Consider the following 20,435-nt stretch of genomic DNA (forward strand, 5'->3'; position numbering starts at 1 on the left):
TTCTAGAAAGCTCCCACTCTAAAACCTTCTGGGGACCCTCAACCAGTGTCTGCGCCCTGAGTTGCTGCTTCGTCCGTTTAACGCTATTGGTGAAGCAGTCACTGCGGGCCAGGCACATGACAAGTAGCTCTGGGCACCGGGTCCTCTGTGATCCCTGCCCTCAGAGGGCTGAAGTCCAGCAGGGAAGACAGCCTTCAGCAAACATGTTTTTAAAAGGAACGGGGATCGCAGATTGTGATCAGAGTTATAAAGGAAAAGCTCAAGGTCAAGGCGATGTGTGAGCAAGAGGACCTGATCAGTTCATCTCTGAAAAGGGCACCTGTGAAAAGTCTGGGCCACCTTTAGCTTAGACCAGTGGGAAAGGGGTACTAAAATCAGGGGCAGGTGGCTGTGATCCAGGAATGGAAGGACAGGGAGGGGTGGTCATGGGCTCTCCCTGTTCTCCAGGTATTTCCAAGGCAGGTAAGAAATAACGAGTTGCCCCCACGACCAGCAGCAGGAACCTGGTCCCATCGAATCTTTACATTCCTCAGTTCTTCTTTTTTAAATTTTATCTATTTCTTTCGAGAGAGAGAGAGAGAGAGAGAGAGAGCAGGGGAGGGGCAGACAGAGAAGGAGGAAAAGAATCCCAAGCAGGCTCTGCATGGAGCCCGATGCAGGGCTGGACCTGAGCAGAAATCAAGAGCCGGACATTTAACTGACTGAGCCACGCAGGCACCTCTACATTCCTCAGTTCTGGAAGGGAGAAAGAAAAATCCTCCTAAGCGTTGGATTATTGCGAAGTGAGGGCTCAGTGCAATGAGTAAGGAGTAAGGGAAATCACAAACCCAACAATCATTAAACTAATGTCATGTGTCCACCAGGGTCTAATCTAGTCACCCAGGGCTGGCCTATGCATAAGAAAGACCTCTCTTTGCTCTCCCTGCTCCAGTCCTGGCTCTGCTCCCACGGTCATTTATTTAACAAATATTTAGCAAACACCTGGGTTGGGCAGAACAGCAGTTTCCCAGCGCGTGCCTGGCACAGAGCCAGGGCTGTGTAAACAGTCGGTGCTCGCTGCAGACTGCAGAAACACAATCCTGCCCTGGTACCCGCTGGGGGCCGCCTCCCTGAGCCCTGGCTATAGGAAACTCAGTAAGGAGGTGGGTTGGAGAAAGGCCAGGTGGCCACTAGGTCCCCAGTGTGGGTCCCGTGGAGCCCTTTCTGTGTCCCACAGATCTTAGTCTCTGGGATTCTGAGGGGAGGGAGGGGGCCATCCTGCCTGGTTTCTCTGCAGAGGCCGGCACTCCATGCCACTCTCTGCTAGTGTCAACCTGCTTCTACCTGCCTGGTTCTGCCCTCCTCATCTCAGCTGAGGTCTGTGCATTCAGCCTGTGCTCCCACAGCAATGCACATTGCTGGATGGAGGACTTGTGTCATCTTCTCTCTGTGTCCAGCAATTAGCGTGGCACAGGGTAGGTGCTCAGTCAATAAATGTTAAGCGAATGATTGTAGGCAAATATGCAGAAGACAGTATCTTCCTGCTCACTTATTCAAATTCAAATAGCCATCTATCCACTTTCTCTCTCTCTCTCCCTCTCCCTCCCACCCCCCACACTTTTGCACGTGCTCTCTCCCTTATTGACTCACTTTCTCACACTGACCCTTATTGCTGTGATCTCTCTCTCCCTCTGGTGCTGCCTGGAGTGCACAGACTCACCTGTGGTCAGCTACATTAAAGGCCTTTTGACCCTGGTCCTGCAGAAGGCATGGCCTGGGTCACCCTCTCCAGACCCACGTCCATCTCAGTCCCTGACGGGCTCCCTCCCGTCTGCTCATTGCAATGCCATCTGCAGAGGGATCCCGTGTCTCGGCTTCCCTGGATCCTTTCGACAGGGCTGGGAGGTAAACAGATGGCAGGTAATGGACTCATTTTGCAGATGAGGAAACTGAGGCTCAGAGAGGCTGCGGCTTGCATGGGGAGTAAAGCCAGAGTTGAGACCTAGGTTTCCTGAGTCCGGGTCAAAGCTCTTTTTGCTAAACCTCTGGGAATCAGAGGCTGCCCCTCATCCCTTGTCCCCTGAGATCCTGGAATCCATGACGCGGGGAGAAAATCCCCTTTGTCTGGAAGGATTGAATTTCGGTGAGGACTCTGTGCCATCCTCTAAGCCTGGCTCTCTCCTCCTCACCTCCGTCCATCCTACAGGGGCCCTAGTAAATCTGCCCACAGCCTGACCCTCAGCATTGGGCCGTTGGTCTCCCTGAGGGTCCTGGGGGGCAGCGCCCTCTTTCAAAAGTGTAGTGGGGACAGAGCAGGGGTGCCGAAGGGCGAGAAAGGAGACAGGCAAACCTCACCACGTCCCTCCCTCCCACACCCGCCTGCCCAGAGCACCTGCCCCAGGTCATCAGAGCTGGCCACAGGCAGCCTTTATCTTCTCTTCTTGTCATTTAAAACAAATCCCAGTCAAGCGTTTGTGTCCCTCCCTCCTTCCCTGAATACCCTCCCTGCTGCTTCCGATGCATCTCCCCCAAAGACTCTTTCCTCCTGAAAGAGGGCATGAATATTTAAAGACTTTTTTTCAGCCCGTGAAACCACGTCATGCTGCTGCTCTCTCTTTAAATGTTATCTCCAGAAAGTTTGCCAGAGTCTCTCTGAGCGCCTCGCCCTCCCTGGCACAGTGTAATAGGGGGCTCCAGAGATAGGAACAGCCCTGAGAAGTCAGCCTTCCCTCCTCAGCCTCTGGGGCTGACTTGTGTACACACGGTCCCAGGGCCCCTTCACAACTACCCTTTCTGGGCCGCCTAGGGAGTGGAACCTGCCAACCCCCTGCCGCCCAGTTCTTGGAGAAGTAGAGAAGGCAGACATTGACGTAGGCAGGGTCCGCAGAGGGACAGGGGTCCCGGAAAGCAGAATGATGAACAAAGCCCCAGAAACGCAGGACCCTGGGACTCAGTGAGAGAAAGCTCTTGGCACACCAGACCCAGAGCTGATGGGAATCCGAATCCTGTGTTCACCAGGGCATGGTGGATCCCACTCCTGCTGCCATCTCCTGCTGGCCTCCTCAAACGTCTCTGTTCTGCAGAATTACTCCCAGCCCACCGCATCAAATCTCTCCTTTATCAACAAGACACAACGCTCCCTGGATAACTTCTTGAAACTCTAGTCACGCTAAGCAGCTTCCAGTGCTCTGGGAAGGGCTCTGTCCCTCTGCTCGCCTGTAACCAATCAGTCACACACCACCAAATCCATTTCCAAAGTTCCAGGCAATTACGGCCGGCTGAGCTCCCTGGCACGGTGCCTGCCTGCTCAGAGCCGGAGCCCAGGTTGCCAGCGACCCCGAATCCCAGCCACCCATTTCCCCCCACCCTCCTCTGAGACCCCGGCACACCAGAACGGCCACAGTCGCCACACCAAGGCACTTGCCACTTTGGCCAGCCAGACCACATTAAGACACAAGACGAGGGTCAAGGCCAGGCTCCCTACCTTTGCTGAGGGTCCCAGTGATGAGCTTAAAGATGGTCTGGGCAAATTTCACGAACCCAAGCTTGCATCTTTTGGAACAGCCGCTCATGGTGGCAGAGGGAAGGTAGGCTCTGCTGTGAGCGCCCAGAAGGGAAGGCACCCACCTTGTGCGATCCTGGAACTTGGAGCCCGCCTAGGCAACCCCTGAGAGCCGGATGTACCCCAGAAGCTCTGGGAACAGAACAGCTGCCTCTGCAGTGAGTCTGGCTTCTGCATCCAGAAAGCCTGCAGGGCACGATGTTTGCTCCCTTCCTCCCTCCCTCCCTCCACCCCCTCCTGCTGTCCACTCAAGTCCTCACCAGGCGAGGACCTCGGGATGCCAGGGCTGGGAGCGGGACACGCTGCCAGGGCACAGGGTGCTCCGAAGGCACCAAGGAGGAGTGAGGCTGAGCGGAGCAGGGAGGGAGGAGCTGGAGCTCTCCCAGGCTTTGCTGTCTTTCTTACATGGCAGTGGTAATGTAGCAATTAATACTCGAGTCAGAAGGGAGGGGACAGCTACGCAAAAACACTCCGCTCAGCAGCTCCTGCTTGCTCTCCCGCTCTTTCCTTCCTGGTTAATCTAATAGATCAATTCTCCCTGCCTTGATCGGGATGTGGGTGAACCCCCCACAGAGCCGAAAGCCGCGGCTCGGCACTCAGTGGAAAGTTTACAGGCAGCAGCCGAGCAGCCTGGTTTGCATCATGAAGTCGGGCTGAGCCGGAGCCCCGGCGAGCTGGCCTGTGAGGTTCCTTGGGCACCTGCAGCAGGTGTGGCTGCCTCCGTGACTTGGAAGGCCAATGCCTCGACTGCCTCTGGCTCGAGGCGCACCACCCCCCCCCCCGCCCCGTCTCAAAGTCGGCTGCGTGGCAAGAGTCTGCGCTTTCATTAGGATAGGAGTGCAATTAGGACTTGCCTGGATGATGAGAGTGTTCCTCAGAAATGCCACAGGGGAATTTGATTTGATTACAGTAAAATACTCTTAGAAGTAAAACTGCAAGGTGATATGCAAATATCAAGTCCAGGGTGCAAATACGTTTAATAAAAAGTCTGGTTGCTGTTCAGTCCCACAGACTGTACAGGTCAGAAGGGACCTCGCAGGATGTCTCATCCCACCCCCACCCCCACCCCCACCCCATCCCCCCCCACAGGGCCTGAACCTCTCCCATGACGTTCATATTTTACTTTCCTTGGTGATTCAAAAGGTCCTCCTGGGCCATCAGCATGGGCACTGTCTGTGCATGGTGGCCACATGAACAGCAGGTATGAAATCTTTCAGCTGAACTACGCTATGCCCTGGGAAAGTCTTTCTCTTCCTCTCTTGTCTCCCTGTTATCTGCTTCGCTGGGATGTTGGAGAAGAGCAGATTGCTTAAGGGCCGGAGGATGGACTGACTGCCAGTTGACCAAATGCCAGATAAGTGAACTCATGCTCCCTGTCTGGCTTCTTCCCCATCTTACATGACTCACATGGAAGTGAATCTTGAAGCAAACCTCAGCCCTTGGGGGGGGTCACCATCAAAGCTCAGCTCCAAGACCAGACCCTGGAGACAGCCAACAAGCACAGAGCCCCAAAGTGGCCTGCATGCTCTGACTCACCGGCATGGTAAAAGTCACAGCATGTACAGAGAAAGACATTGTGACAGAAAATATCCCATCATGCTTGATGTCTTAGGGCTTGAAATTGACACACTGTTCACTCTTTGCCTTAAGGCATCAAAGGTGCCAGTTAAAATGCACATAGTATCTGGGAATGTTAATGTCTTTTGTTCACTTATTCACATATCCAATATTAACCAAGCTCCCAGGATGTAGAAAACACCAAGCCAGGCCAACTGGACACACAAGGTCAGTGCCCTCCCAACCTTACGGTGGAGTGGATTCATCATCAGGCACCGGACCTTGTTAAGAATCCATTGGTCTGATGAACTTTCTTCACTTTGCAGAATCTTAGTGGACTGGAGACACAGGGCAGGTAAGTGTGAAGAAAGAGATGGCTCAGTCGGTTAAGCATCCCACTTCAGCTCAGGTCATGATCTCAAGGCTTGTGAGTTCGAGCCCCGCGTCGGGCTCTGTGCTCACAGCTCAGAGCCTGGAGCCTGCTTCAGAATCTGTGTCTCCCTCTCTCTCTGCCCCTCCCCCACTGTGCTCTGTCTCTGTCCTCTCAAAAATAAATAAAAACGTTTAAAAATTTTTTTAAGAAGGAGGAAGAAAGAACTAGGTCACGGAACACACCTGGTGGGCAAGGAGCAGGCAAAGAGCAGCGCTACCTGGCATCAGGGAGGAGGAGAGAGTTTAGAGAAAGATGGAGGGAGGCTGTGGTATCTACCTGGCCATTTGCCGAGGAGAGTGCTACCCTCTGAGCTTTGTAGGACAGAACTCTCAGCAAGACCCTGTTGCTTCTCTCTCCCATCCCACATGAGGCAGGGACACTGAAGACTGAGAAGCCAGAGGAAACAGTGACTGTGACTTTAGTGGCATTAGCTGTGGCCAGGAATCTGCAGGAGGAGGGACACTCAGAAGGCTGTAGGCTGCATCTGTTTCTGGATGACAGGAGATGGCTGGCTGTTGGGGTCGGGGTGGGGATTGCATTTGGGCTCCAGCTTCAAAATCTGGAATCCTAGCATTTGAAATGTAGGGGGGAATAAAACAACAGTATTGTTTGTCTGAGGGAGCTGGAAAATCCCGAGAACCAGTATCTCATCCCCCCTCCAGGCAAGACAGGTAATGGTTAAGAGCACCACCCTTTGCCCCAGGCATTGAAACACCTGCACGTTCACTCTGTGCAAATGCGAGCTGAAGACATACCACCGTGGCCTCTGCTCCAGGCGCTGAGCACACAGTGAGGTAGGAAACAAAGTCCTTGGGCTTACTGGGGTCACATTCCTGAGGCCGAAGGACATTGTGTCTGCATACAGGACTGTGCTGTGAAGGAAAAGGGAGCTTATTGAGTGGGTGGAGAGGGACAGGAGTTTCTAGGTTATAGAGTCACTGAGAAAAGTTTTGTCCCGTTAAATGACATTTAAGCAGAGACCCCGAACCAGACACAAAGCTCTGCGGGGTAATAACTGTTCCAGCTGGAAGAACAGCAAGTCCAAAGGCCAATGACGGGCCTGAGATTCTAGGGTCTGCAATCTAGCGGCGGTTGAGCAAGCAGTAGAGCCTCAGTTATTCCTTCTGGAAAATGGGAATAATAACCCTTATCTCATTTGGAGGCTACAATGAAATCAATGTGCTCAATAGAGTATCTGGCATGGTAAGCCAGTCTGTCAGTGCAGAGGTCATTGTTACTGCTCCTACTGCTGCCACTCTTGTGGTGGTGGTGCCTCCACGCCTGCCCCTAGCCCCTAAAACAGCTCCATAGGTATAGATAGGTAAAGCTTTGTGATTACCGAAAATCCTAGAGTCAGGCTCCAATTTTCAATCTCCCCTCGTAGTAACTCAAGCACTAAGCATTTCAGATTCTCCTCTGATCTCAACAAGGATCAAGCATTTGAACTCTCAGTATGAGAGAAACGACTCAGGCCCAGAGAGGGTCAGCGGCATCCAAACTATCACACGGCAGAACCCCCAGAAACGTGGGCAAGGTGTTTAGTGTGCCAAGAACATTCCCCGCAAAGAAAGGCCAGTTGCATCAGTATTAAGTTCGTGATAGCAGAGTATAAGGAAGAATCGTTCTCTGCCTGAGGAACACCCTCTTCTGCAAATAAGGAACAGAAAAGGCCACACGGTAACGGAGCATTCAGGTGGCAGCAGGGAAATTAGATCATCAGCAGGTTTGTAATTAGTCAGCCTCCCTGTCACAGATGTGCATTAGCGGAAGGAGCTTGGGAAGACAGAGTCATTGCTCTGCCTGATACTGTTTACAGGAATCTTCACGCGGCATTTCCAGAGGGAAGGAGGAGAGGCAGATGGGGGCTCCAGATGTCGTCTGTGCCCACAAGAGTGTGCTGACCCCACTGAGAGCAAGGCTAAGAGGACAGACATGCTGTCCGTTCACCGAGTCATACATGTGGAGGTAACTACTCTCAGTACTTTTCCTCACATATGTAATCCTTCCAGCACGGTGAGCAAAGTATTATTATTCTACCCCTTCTATAGATGAGGAAACAGGCTCAGAGAGGGAAAGTAACTTGCTGATGGCCACACAGCTAAGGCAGAATTTGAATCTAAGACCATTTGGCATTTGACTCTAAAATTCATGGAAATTTAGGGGCACCTGGGTGGCTCAGTCGGTTAAGCGTCTGACTTCGGGTCAGTTGGAAACGTTTCCTGGGTTCAAGCCCCACCTCGGGCTCTGTGCTGATAGCCCAGAGCCTGGAACCTGCTTCGGATTCTGTCTCTCCCTCTCTCTCTGCCCCTCCCCCACTCACGCTCTGCCTCTCTCTCAAAAATAAATAAACATTAAAAATGTTTAAAATTCATAGAAATTTACTTCCTATCCTCACTAGGGCTCAAAATTAAAGCAACTGGCAGTTTGAGGAAGACATATTTTGCCTTGATTTGAAAGAAACAAGCAGCTATTATAATCATAAACTCCCTGTTCCTGGAAGCATGATGGAGTGAGTTGAGACAAACGTCCTGGGAGGAGTCTTGTCGACAGCCATGGCGTGGGGGTGGGCGGCCAGGTGGTGAGGGGCATGGCTCGGCAGAAATTCAGTCACACGGCAGCCAGGAGACACAGCCACATGAGCTATTTGGAGAGCAAGAATGTTATATGGGTATTGGGGGACTGATAAGGCAGAAGGGGACACTGAGGAATCACAGAGGTGGTAACTATGGGAAGCAGCTGCCAGCTTTCTCCCTGGACAGGGGAAGGGGACAAAGAACTGAGATCCCAGAACCTAGAAGCCTGGAGGAGGGGCTCCATGAGGCACAGACCCGTTCTTCCGAGGATGGGGGGCTGGGTGGCTGGTGCTGGTGTGTCTGAAGCGGAACTGTGAGGTCGATTCTGGGAGTTCAGAAGATATGTATCAGAAATGAACCAATTGCTGCCACCGGAACCTGATGTCACTGCTAGTTGCACTGGGGACACAGGGTGGGAACAGGAAGTCTCCTGGAAGGAACATGGCCCTCTCCTCCAGCCTGCAGCCTCCTTGTCCCCCTGCTGGCAGAGCCTACCTTGGGGCTGCTGGCAAAGCAGAAATGTGGCTTGCAGAGTCCCAACCAAGCATCACGGAGCAGGACCGAGAAGGGAGCCCTTGAAGCTGAAGGTCAGCAACTCAATGAGCAGTCAATCTAGCTGTCTTCCTTCCAAAATTGTAGAATCCCACCTTGTGCCAGGTATTGAGGGCACACCAGTAAATGAGACAACATCCCTTCCCCTGTGGAAATTACATTATAGGGGTGGAGTGGGATAGGGGCGCTCAGACTATAAACAAGCAGGCAAATGTATAAGGTAAAGGATTTCAGAGCATGCAAATATCTGAAGCAGATGGTGACCAGTCTGTATTTTCTAATCAGCGGGAGAGAGTCCTCTCAGAGCTCGCTGAACAGTTCATGATAGAATAACCATTAAGATGAAGAGGGCAGGTTCCATGGGGGTCGTGGCCACTATAAAAATAATCATGATTTGCTAGTCTGTTACCAGACGCTGTGCTAGGTGTCATATTTGGATTATCTGGGTCTTACAACAAGCACCTGGGGTCAATATTATTCATTACACCCATTTTACAGATGAGGAAGTAGAGGCTCAGTCAGATTTGGTGATTTGCCCCAAGATTTTGAATCAATGGGACTGGTGACTGATTAGAGGAAAGTCTGGGGAACAGGAGGGGATCAAAGCCATCAATAGTTCTAGAAACAGAACCAGGAAAGGTATAAATAAAAAGATCAGGTCTGGAGAGGGAGATGATTTCAGATTTCACATGTCCTGGGGAGAGACACATCCAGCTGGTAGGTGGAAATGAAAGTGAGGAACTCAGGAGAAAGTGTGGGGATTCTAGAATTCTCATAAATAAATGATTTTTTTGTTGTTGTTGCTCGGGAAAAAAAATAATAAATGTGTTATCCCAGCAGGCCAAACATATTAGCATTTAAATACAGACTTACACAGGTGGGTAAAAAGGCAATTTCCCAAGAATTAAATCAGATTTTATTTTTCCTCTAATTCTCAGGAAAAAAAATTCCCTTCTGCTTCGTGGATCCTCAGAGAGGGATTCGCCTTGTTCTAGGGGCATGCCAGCTCCGTGTTCTCAGTGGACCCTGCTGTAATTACGAGAAAATGATGCCTGAAGGCTGATGGAAATTCATCAGCACTGTTGGCTGGACGGCCTCAGGCTCATTTACGTGGAGGGCAGGGCAGCTCGTGTCCGGGTCCGATGTCCTCTGCACTCAGTGTGTCAGCAGATCCACAGGGCCCGGCTGTGGGCCAGAGGAGCCACAGTTATCTACAGAACCGGCAAGAAGGAGGGGTGTGTGGCTGCTGTTGCTTCCAGACAGAAACTGAGAAGAGGCTAATTTGGTCCCCGAAGCCACCCCTTCTCCCTCTGTGTCCCCAGTGGCTGCCCTATTGCTGCCCATTGGCATGTCCTCCCCATTGCTGTCTTCTGACCCCACAGCACACTACGCTCACAACCGGACTTGCTCCTGGAATACCATGGGGACCCCTTTATTTTGTAATCATGGAAAGAGAAGAATCAGTTGTAACTGGACACCAAAGGCCACAGGTGTGGGCAGTGTTGGCTCCCAGCTGACCAACAGAGAGCCCTCGAAGACAGGCCAATTTAAGTCTCAGGGCTGCTTCCCACCCTGCCTCCCAGAGTCACTGAAAGCAGCCCCTCAGAGATTAAGACCTGGGGCCCAATTCCTAGATGAGTTCTGGATGCTTCTGTTCTCCTACTTTCTCATGAGCGTATGTATACCTGTCCTGTGTCCCCAGTCAGGGTCCTGCTCTTTGCAAATAGCCCACATGGCTTCTCCATCATTCTCCAGCTCAACAAACCATATCATCAGCCTCTGGGACAGCCAGGCAGTGACACGGGGAATCCTTCTCGACTCTCCCTCATCCTCTTCCTCTCTGTATCGGTTCATTGTGGCAGCTGTAACAAGTCATCTCCTCCTAAGAAGCTTAAAACAGCAGGAATTTCACCTCTCACAGTTCTGGAGGCCAGAAGTCTGAGATTAAGTATTGGCTTTGGGGAGAAACTGTCCCTTTGTGGCACTGAGGTGAGGTGTCAATAATAGCAAAGGGGAAATCAGTCATGGTGCCTAGTCCCTTTTGTTTTTGTGATTCTTTCCCCCTCCCCCCACAAGTCAGGGTCCTATCTGGCCAGGTTCTCTGCAGAATAGGGCAGCGGGCCTTAATGTTCACAGCCAGGCCGGAATGACTGGTCCCCTCTACCTTTAAGCCCCACACCTAGACAGTGGGGAGAATGGTCACATGACCACTCACAAGGCCAAACCACAGGCAGCTCCGGGTCAAAGTCAGAACAATCTTTCTAGAATCCATCCAGAGACAGTGATGGAGGGAATTGGAGAGGAAGCATTTGCCAGTTAAATAAGAGTCCCTTTAAATATTCATCCTCTTATTGGTAATTACATCAGTGTCCAGAGGGGCTGGCAGAGTCCTGGGTGGCTAATGGACAGGCAGGAGACAGGGATGCATTTGCATAGGGCACGTAGTGGGGTGCTGAGGAGGGGCTGTTTCCCATACTCTCGTATGATGCTCACTGCGGATCAGAGATCACCGCCCCTTGTCACCGTGCCCAGTGCCTCAGACAGCAAAACCAACTCAACTCTTAGAGGAATTCAAGCCAGTGCCAAGCTGGTGTGTTCTGGAAAGGGCAAGAGGCATTAGGCTGCCGGAGGTGACTCTAAGCCTCCTTGGGTGGTTTGTGTCACTTTTCTCCATCTAGCCTGTAAGTTTGCTCGTGGTAGAGAAGGCGTCCGTCACTCCTTTTACAAGTACCCCCAGCCACCGCTGTCCTCAAGTGATCTCCCTGATGCAGAATCAAGACCCCTTACTTTTGCACCACCTTCATGCTCCTATAAGCAAAAGAAAGGTGGGCAGACCCCTGTGTCTATTTAAGCCTCAGTTTCTTGTCTGTGATATGGTTGTAAAATAGCTTCCAGGTTGGGTGTATCCAGATGAGGATTAATGAAATAATACATGAGAATTACATTTGTAAATTGCAAATTGTACATAAGCATTAAATGGCATAGTGCTTAAGAGACTACTTAAGCACTTAAGCTCCTACACCTCCAACTTACGTGACTTTAGACAAAGGAAATCATTTAAGCCTCAACTTCCCCATCTATAAAATGAGGGTAATAACTACTGACATCAAATGATTATTGTATCCAGTGAAAAATGCGTGTAGTATCTGGCACATAGTAAGTGCTCAAATAATGGCAGCTATTATTATCTGCAGTCACTGTTGTTGTTATTGTTGTAATGCTAACCAGAGAGCACACTATACAGGTGAAGAACCTGAGACCCATAACTGGCCTGTCTGGAGTGTTCTGATCCCACATGAAATTATCTGAAATCTCGAATTACTGGGAGTCTTGCCTCCTTACTACTCACAGCTCTTGTCTGCCTCCTTACCACTTACAGTTCTTGTCTCTCTCTCTCTGGCCAGGAGTCTGAGAGCTAGGTGTCCTTGGGTTTCAGAGGTTCCAGAGCAAAAGTACAAAGGACTGGATGTAAGGTGAGTTTCCTGGGCCCCCTTCCTTACGTGGCTTCAACTTAGCTCGGAAAGGGTGTGGGTCCTGCGTCCCTAACAGTGAACTCTGTCCTCACAGGACATACCTTTAATAAGATGCTGCCATGTAGATGGAAAAATGCTTGAGTTTGATTCTCCAACTTCCACATGGGGAGCAGAGACCCCTCGAAAGTAACTGTGCAGTGGAACAAGGAGAGGCATTGGAGCCCCTCTCTGGGCCCTTCCACATCTCCCCCTGCTCTAGTGTCCCTTCAGCCTTCACTCTCTTCTATCTCTGGTCCACATGAATGGGGAGCCTGGAGAGAAATAAAAATGTAGTGAAGAGAAAGACGTTATTATCCCATTGGCTGTCACCTAAATTCCTTTCAGGGAAGGACTTGTCTTTGTTGGGGTCTCGGTCCTGAATGTCGCCTTGATAAACAAAAGTTGACAGAAGACACAGAAAGAAATATTTAAACTTCTCTGTTATAGGAACAAGCAGGAATTGGGATGGGAGAGAACTGATGAGGACTTAGGAACGAGGAGAGGGAGGTTGACCTGAAGATACCAGAAGTAGCCAGAGGACGTCTCGGAGGATGCACGTCTGACACAGACAGTCATCTGTGTGGTAAACTTCCTCTGTCTCTTATGAAGATGGCTACACACAAGGGATTGTCAGATTTTTTTTTTTAATGAAAATTAGGACAAGGGGCCATATTACAAATTCAGATAGATTTGATGTACAACAGGTCCAGGGTACATAGGAAACCAAGCGGGTCCCTAAACTGGCTTAATTCAGTGGAAGCAGGTGCTCAGAGGTCCAGATGACTGGGAAAAACTCTACCCTACCCATAACCCCCCACCTCTGCATAATAGCAGAGAGGTTCAGAGGGGAAGGGGTCTACTACTTGGTGGGGGGACATTCAGGTAAAAGCCATTTGAGTCTTAAAGGATAAGGCATCTGAGCTGACTTCTCTGTTTCAGACATAATAGAAATATCAACAACAGCTTGTGTATGATACTTCCCAGAGTGCTTTCCCATATTTTGTCCGTTTTAACCTCAGTCGTTTCAATTTTTAGACAAGGAGACTGCAGCCCTGAGAGGTCATGTGACTTGTTCCCAGGTACACTGGCCAGGGTCTGCTCCTCACTGCTGTTGGGACCTCTGCTGACTCAGCAGAGCCTAGGCATCTGGTTGCAATAGTTTGCTAATCATTAGGATGCTAAGTGGCTCCAAAAATACTGGGTGGTGTTTCCAGGAGGCAAAGCTGAGCCTGGAAATGGGAGTCAGGACCAATCTTTGTCATGATCTACACACCCCTGCCCCTAGCCCAGGGGTGGTGGTGGTGGGCAGGCTGGGGTCCAGGGCAAGCCCAACGGGCCCAGAAGAAAAAGAAGTATGTGCCTGGTGTGGCAAAAAGGAAGGTGAGGAGGCCACCTCCAGCGGAGGCCTGAGGGTTGAGCTACATGGGTCTAGACCCAGGGATCTGTACGTGCACAGCTGGGGAAGTTCAGGTTAGAGGCAAGTACCACAAAAGAGTGAGCATTCCAGACAGCTCTGCTGCGGAGTTGTTGCTGTCCTTGGTAGCCACAGGAGGTGCCATTTTTGACCAGGACTCACTCAACCCCATCATCTTCTTGATGGGAAGAAGTTCTTTCGAGGTTGCTTTGTGCCTAAGATGCTGGTGTTTTCTGCACTGCTCCACCGCCTCACTAGAGGGAGCCCAAGTTCCCGCTCCCCACCTGCCACCCACTTGGCTAGGTGTAGCCTCCCTGCTACCCCAGAGAGGATGTGGGTCTGGGAAGCCCTCTGTCCTAGCACTGGGGAGGTCTCAGCCAACCCTAGAAAATATTTTCAGGAATCACAGGCAGCAAAGGCTAGATTTGACCACAAAATGAACGCTGTTTCTCCTCACAGTTTGCAAGAACTTAGGACACCCACACTGAACCTTCTGGTCTCTATTCTACCCTAAGCCTGTTCCCCCACCCCCGGATCAGAGGTCTTCTTAGCAAGTCCCACCAAGCACAGAGTCCCAGAAACCCTGACACAGGATGGGGGATGGGAGAGGCTCCAGCTGTGTGCTTGCAACAATAAGACCTATCACCTGTCAAGGAGGCAATTTGATGTTCAGACCCATGGGCTCTGGAGTCAGATGGTTTCATTTCCAAATTTCCCCCAATTAGATTTGATTGCCAAGAGACTAGGAACATTGTCTATCTCGTGTACCACAAAATCCCCAATGCCTGGAATAGAGTCTGGCACACAGAAAGCAGTCGATATTTTATGAATAAACCAGTGGCTGTGACCTTCCTGCTTCTTTAACCTTGCACCAGCTACCTCATCTCTTTGAGCCTCAGTTTCCCCTTCAGTAAAGCGGGACAAAAACATACTTACCAGACAGGAGGTGGTGAGGACTCGTGAGTATGCGTGTAGTATCCAGTAAGTCTCTGACAACAAATAGTGGTGACTAGCAGTTCATGTGGGCCGGCCACTCTCTGAGGTCCTGTGTGGCGTTCATGCGTGTACACGTGCTTGTGTGTATGCACATAATCCCATGTTGTCCTCCCAGGAGGACGGTTCTATTATGATCTTACTTTTACAGTTGAGGAAGCTGAGGCACAGAGAGGGGCTGCGTGTGTCCAGAGTTGTTCTGCTTGGTAAGTGGTGGCAGAAGCGGATTTCTAAGCCGAGTGAGTCTGACTCCACAGCTTTTCTCTCAGGCTTAGAAATTGCTTGCTTAGAGTCCTTCTGGATCTGGTGTTCTGCAAACGACAACGTACTGTTTGGGGTCATTTTGTGCAGAGGACAAGGCAAGTCTCCAGCCATCCTTTTCTGCACCTGACACTTCTAAAGCCAATGACCACAGGCACCCAAGAGCTGATGACCTGAGTTGCCCAAGGATGTGATGATCAATTGCTAAGTGTCAGACATGGGGCCCCGACTTGCATCTTGCTGCTAGATGGAAATAGGATGGGCTCAGGAGTTTATTGGCTTTCAACCTTGGGCCTCCATCAGAATCTCCCAGGCTGCTAGTCAACTGTAGATGCCAATGCCTATGCCCAGCTGGCAGATGCTGATTCTGTAGGTAGACTTTGGGGCCTAGAATCTTTGACAAGCACCCTGGGTAATTCTGAGCAAGTGTTCTTGGGAAACACTTTGGGAAATTTGAAAAAAGAAAAAAAAAAGATCTACTAAATGGGTATGTACTTGGGAGGGAAGGAATGAACAGGCTTGTTTTGGCTTTTCAAGAAAGAGAGAAATGCCAAAGAGATGTTAGTCTATAAGTAGTTCCCCCTGCCCCCGCCACTGCCAGCCCCCATCCCCCCCACCCCCCAGGCACCATTCCCAAGGCCCACCCTCCAAGGGAAGTGCTGAGTCGCCTCCAAGGCAGCACCCAGCCCTACCAATGGACAGAGAACATTAAGCCCAGATAAAGGGACAGAGTAGGGAATCTGAGCTCCGCCCTTCGTCCTGTTCTTCCACCTCCCTTTGCTTCCATTGGAAAAAAGAAAATTGCCAAGTAATTGCTCCTCGACAACCCCCGCTGGTCCTTGGTCTTCTTTCTTGCTGAGATGATAATTAGGGAATCAGTAAATTTAAATAGAAAGTCCATGAGCAGCACAGAACTTTCATTTTTCAAACACTGTTTCTTGTACCTTGTAAGTGCCACTTGCAGTTGGTTGTGGGCATCAGTGGGGGCGAGGCCCCGGATCAGGTGGGGACAGGAAGCTAGAGAGCCCCTTGGCACTTTGCAAAGGCACAGGAGCAGCACCAGCAGCATGGGGAAGAATTTGCTGTGTGTAGGAGGCTCGGCCAAGTGTTTTCCAAGCTTTGTCATATCCATCCTTTGAGGTATCGCTAATTTTCCCATTTTACAGGTGAAGAAACTAAGGCTTGGAGAGATAATGACTTGCCCAAGGTCACACAACTCTTAAGGGACAGAACAAGGGCTTGAAGTCCTATGCATCTGAGCCCTTAGCCTATGCATCTACCCTGAAATTTGACTGCTTTTCCAATGGAGTGTTGGCCTAAATTCCAGATTCTAGTAAATTTCAATTCCAGATTGCATGGTCCCTCTTTTTCCCCCACCAAATCCTGGATGCAGCCACAGCCTGGCTTCTCCTTTGTGCCCCTGGGGTCCATAGGTCAAAGCCAGGCTCCTGGATGGGCTGAGACAGAGGAAAGGAATTTTGTCTGTCTAGTGAGTTGTAGTTTCTCCCTGGACTAGTAACACTTCCTCCCTACCCTGGGTCCTCGAAACAGCCTCTCTGGGCAGGAGGACCCATCCCACCACCTCCGTCTCTATTTTAGATATGAGGGAGTCAGAGACTGCAATGAAGTGACTTTGCCCAAGATGCCTTAACCATTAGCTACTGGCCGATGGAGTTGGGATTGGGTGCTGCCCGGCCCCTGCCAGGGCTGAGCTGCTTCTCCAGGGCTCTGTAGCTGTGCAGGCCCTGGGTTCTGGTGGCAGGCAATGGGCTGGTCCAAGCAGAAACCCAAACAGGTGACAGGCTCGGCAAGGAAAGGAAGCTCACATTTCCTAGTCATGTGCCAGCTGCTAATGGGAAGGGATTAGGGAGCCGCCCTGTCAACAGTAGCTTTTGGCTGTGACTTTCTGTATGTTGTGTAGAAAGTGAGGGTGTTTTGTGGTCCTCACCTGGAGGGAATGATGTGAGGACCAACTGGGATGATGGATGTACAGCACGGACTCAGGGCAGTGCTGAATACATGGCAGTTGGGTGCAGAAACCATTAACTGTTTCCTTGTTTACTATTATTAACAATTCTTATAATAAGGCTGTGAGATATTAGTGTCTCCATTTTCCAGATGGGAAAGCCAAGGCTCTGAAAGATTAGGTGATTTGCTTCAGATGCACATCTCATCAACAGCAGATCCTGGGTTCCTACTGGGAGCTGTACGATCCCGGGACCCTGTTCCCCTTCCATGACATCATCTCCAGCTTGGGGACAACAGTAGGACAGGGATATGCAGGGGACAAGGGGACGTGAGGTGCCCCAGAAAAATCAACTTATGACCTGGGCCTCCAGGGCAAGCTCCTGTGTCTTGTCTACTATACTTCTCAACCACCCTGCACCCCAGAAAAATGTAGGAGGTATAAGTCGTCCTATAGGATAGGAACAAAGGCCCTGGGGACCTTGCTGCTTCTTAACGGACCTTGGTTCCTATGGTACTTTCCTGGGTCACCAGTCACCTGCTGTGGGAGGTTTCTATTTAGTAGTAAATAAGGTCAAATCCCCCTTTAAACCCTTTCTGCTCTCTTCAAATCTTCTTTATGATTAAAAAAATACATATTTAAGAACTATGTCACTTTTTCCTTTCCTTTTACCGTTTTGATTTTTAGTTTTTCTCTCTCTGTCTCTTTGTATTATACTCTGCCTCCCACTTCCCCTCTTTGCTTCTCTCTGTTTCTTGGCTTGAGAACATTGAGTTAATTCCCAAAATCAGAAAGAGCATCAGACCACCTCCTTTCTGACACTCCCCTCCCCAGGCCCCACAGCCTCCTGGGCCCAGCACTAGCTCAGCACCTTGGTGAAGGCAAACCCTTTATGCATGGCTCTAATTTTCCCTGGCCTCAGAAACTCACAGCTAAGCCTCTCTCCTTATATTCCTAAATGTAAATAAACACCGTTCCCAGCTGGGAAGGGCAGGGTCATAAATTGGCTATGCTTCTGCAAAGCAGGACTTCTTAACCAGAAAAAGGCAGACTCTGGTCTTCCTGCCTGGAGGGGGCAGAGAGGAGAGAGGCCAGGGGACCCAGAGAATGGGAGGAAAAAAGAAAGAACAAGCTAAGGCAGGGGAGAAGGAGAGAGGGCAATGGAGGGGTGGGGGAGGCTGCCGAAAGGCCCATGAGAGTCATCCCTTTCTCTCTCACATCATAAATAAAGAATTTGAAATTAGGTTTTCCATCTCACTGACAAGGAAACTGAGGCCGCAGGAGCCTCAGTGTAATACCGGGAGTAGGCACAGTTTTCTCCACAATAGCAGCGGTGCAGCAAGGCAGGGAGAGAGGGAGTTTCAGAGCTCCTGAGGCCCCAGGAACTGAAAAACCACATTCTGCATCCTCTCTCTTCCAGCGGAACGGAACTGGCTCTTCTAGCCTGAACCTGCTGTTCTGCTGATTTAGCTTTGCATGCCAAATGCATCTGGGGCTTCCGCAGTCTTCCAGACAAACAGCACATTTCCTAGGGAGCAAACACTGCCGCTTGATTCTTGTTCTTTTCAGTTTTGGGGTCCACCTAGTGAACAACACCCAAACCCTACTTTGCTAAGAGAGGGCAGGTTGTGAAAGGATGCAGTCATCTTAGCAGGAAACGGCGGCCAGGCAGGATCTAACTGGGGGCAAGGGTGTTGATTAAGCCTTCAGGAGAGGCCTCACCATATAAGGGACGGAGGGAAACCCCAGGTGAGAGGCTCCAGCCCCGTGTACATTCCTGTGCTTCTCGAGGCACAGCCTGCAGCATGCTCAAAGCAGTAGCATTGTGAGGCCAGCCGAGGGCTCAGGAGCTAATCTGGCGTGCAGCTTGTGACTCCTGGAGAAAGGCCACATTTTGGCCAAAGAGCATGTCCTGTAGCTGTGGACTGGGTGGTGGGGCGGGGGAGAGGCGGGAGAAGAGAGCAGTGCTGTTCTGCCCTCTGCTGGAGTAAGCACAATCAAATCTCCGTGGGCTGGGCACAATCAAATCTCCATTAAGCCCCAGCCCCGGGAGCAGGATCTCACATTTCTTGGGTTTCAGATTGTCTGAGCAGAAACCCTTGTGAACCCCACGCGTTGGGAGTGGAGGAACCTTTGAGACGTTGCCTGGCTGGTAGAACGGAGGCCATCGTGGAGTCTTGGCACTGGGCTTGGCGAAGACAATAACCAGAACGCAGAACGGCCTTGTCCCCTCCCCAGGCTCTTGTGCTGTAAGACGTTTTCTTTTCTGATAGACCTTCACTAACAATATCTGTTGTCATGTTCCCTTTTCTCCTAAAAGTCACACGTAGCGATCTACCCCATCTCTGGGTTCAGTGAAGTGTCTTCTGTTTCCTGAATGACTCTGAATTTCTCTCCTTCCTGTGGTTTGTCTGGCCAGTGCCGTTTTGCACTGACCTCTTGTCTGGGATGAAAGAATGCCAGGGCGCTCACCCACCTTTGGCCTCAAAAGCCCTCTGTGACCTGAGGCAAGTGCTGATTTGGGTCACCAGAATGGCCCTGTGGCAGCCTCCGAGTGACCTGGGATGGAAGGGCTGTAGGCAGAGCTGGTCCCCAGGGCAGTGCTCACAATCAGATCTATGGTCGTTTTCAAAGTCTGTTGGCTTTGCTTGGTTTGTCTCTCTCCTCTCTATCCCTTTCAAGGACGATGGGTAGCCTGCAGGTGGATCACAAGAACAGGGGGCCATCATTTTCACCAGAGAAAAGAAAAGAACCAAAGATGCCTGATCCAAGTCTTCCTGAAGACTCATCCTCCTCATCTTCAAGGAGTTGTGGAAACATCCCTCATGGATTCTGGGGGTCCCCTCCCCAGCAGACCCCCTCCCCTCCTACCACCATGATACCTTATGAAGAGAGGGCCCCTGCCCCTTTTCTTTGATTAGTCCCAGCTGAGCTGAGGGGAGAGAACTCTGTGGTTACAACAGACCTGACCACGTTCCCTCACGCACTGAGGGTTGGGAGAGGGCTAGGTGGAGGGGGGTGGCAGGCCGGGCTAGGAGCATGTCATGGTGTTCTCATTTATTGTCTCCCTGAAGGCAGCAGCTCCTGAAGGAAAGTTTGAAAGCACCAGTAACCAGCTATGGTGCCAGATATGCACGGCCTCAGTTTCCATTCCCGTGCCTTCCCTCTGCACTTAAATGTGAGCACATACATGCACATACCCCCTTGCCACCATGGTGGAGTTTGTATTAGCCCCCTTTAGCCTGCTCTGCCCACCGCCCCCATGCCACACCAGCGGCACCAACCCCAGACCTAAGCCTCATCCTGGGAACACGGACATTTACTAGGAACAAGGGCATCCTTACCCCTTGAGAGAGATGAGCAAAGGGACCAAGGTGTTTCTAAGTCACGGTGCAGAGGTGGGAATTTCCCTGTGGGTCAGAACCTCCTCTCCTTCTCAGCAACTCCTTTGGCCCCAAGAGTGAGAGGGCAGTCTTATGCCCCCAAACAAAATGGAATTGCCTGTGACTCATACCAGCCCTTGCTGGTTGAGAAACCTACTTCCTGGGGTTGGAGGATGGGGGAGCGGTGAGGAACAGGGACCAGGGTGTGTGTATGTGGGAGGTGGGTGTGGGTGTGGGTGTGTTCACAGTT

The 20,435-nt window shown here is 50.9% G+C and overlaps 1 protein-coding gene across 3 annotated transcripts in view; it reads right to left on the minus strand.

Moving 5' to 3' along the window:
- KCNIP1 (potassium voltage-gated channel interacting protein 1) overlaps nucleotides 1-3,718 on the minus strand; it is a 344,358-nt gene extending 340,640 nt beyond the window's left edge. For 2 of the 3 annotated variants that reach the window (XM_047073018.1, XM_047073000.1), the window contains exon 1: nucleotides 3,464-3,551. In XM_047073018.1, the coding sequence (XP_046928974.1) occupies nucleotides 3,464-3,551 (88 nt within the window). Of the gene's footprint in view, nucleotides 1-3,463; nucleotides 3,552-3,606 lie in introns of those variants that run through there. The other variant, XM_047072993.1, reaches the window with a different exon arrangement.
- Nucleotides 3,719-20,435: the final 16,717 nt, after the last annotated feature.

The sequence above is a fragment of the Lynx rufus genome, unplaced genomic scaffold, assembly GCF_022079265.1.
Source record: "Lynx rufus isolate CCGP_SWC_20201006 ecotype Redwood Valley unplaced genomic scaffold, mLynRuf1.p SCAF_1, whole genome shotgun sequence".
Lineage (NCBI taxonomy): Eukaryota > Metazoa > Chordata > Mammalia > Carnivora > Felidae > Lynx > Lynx rufus.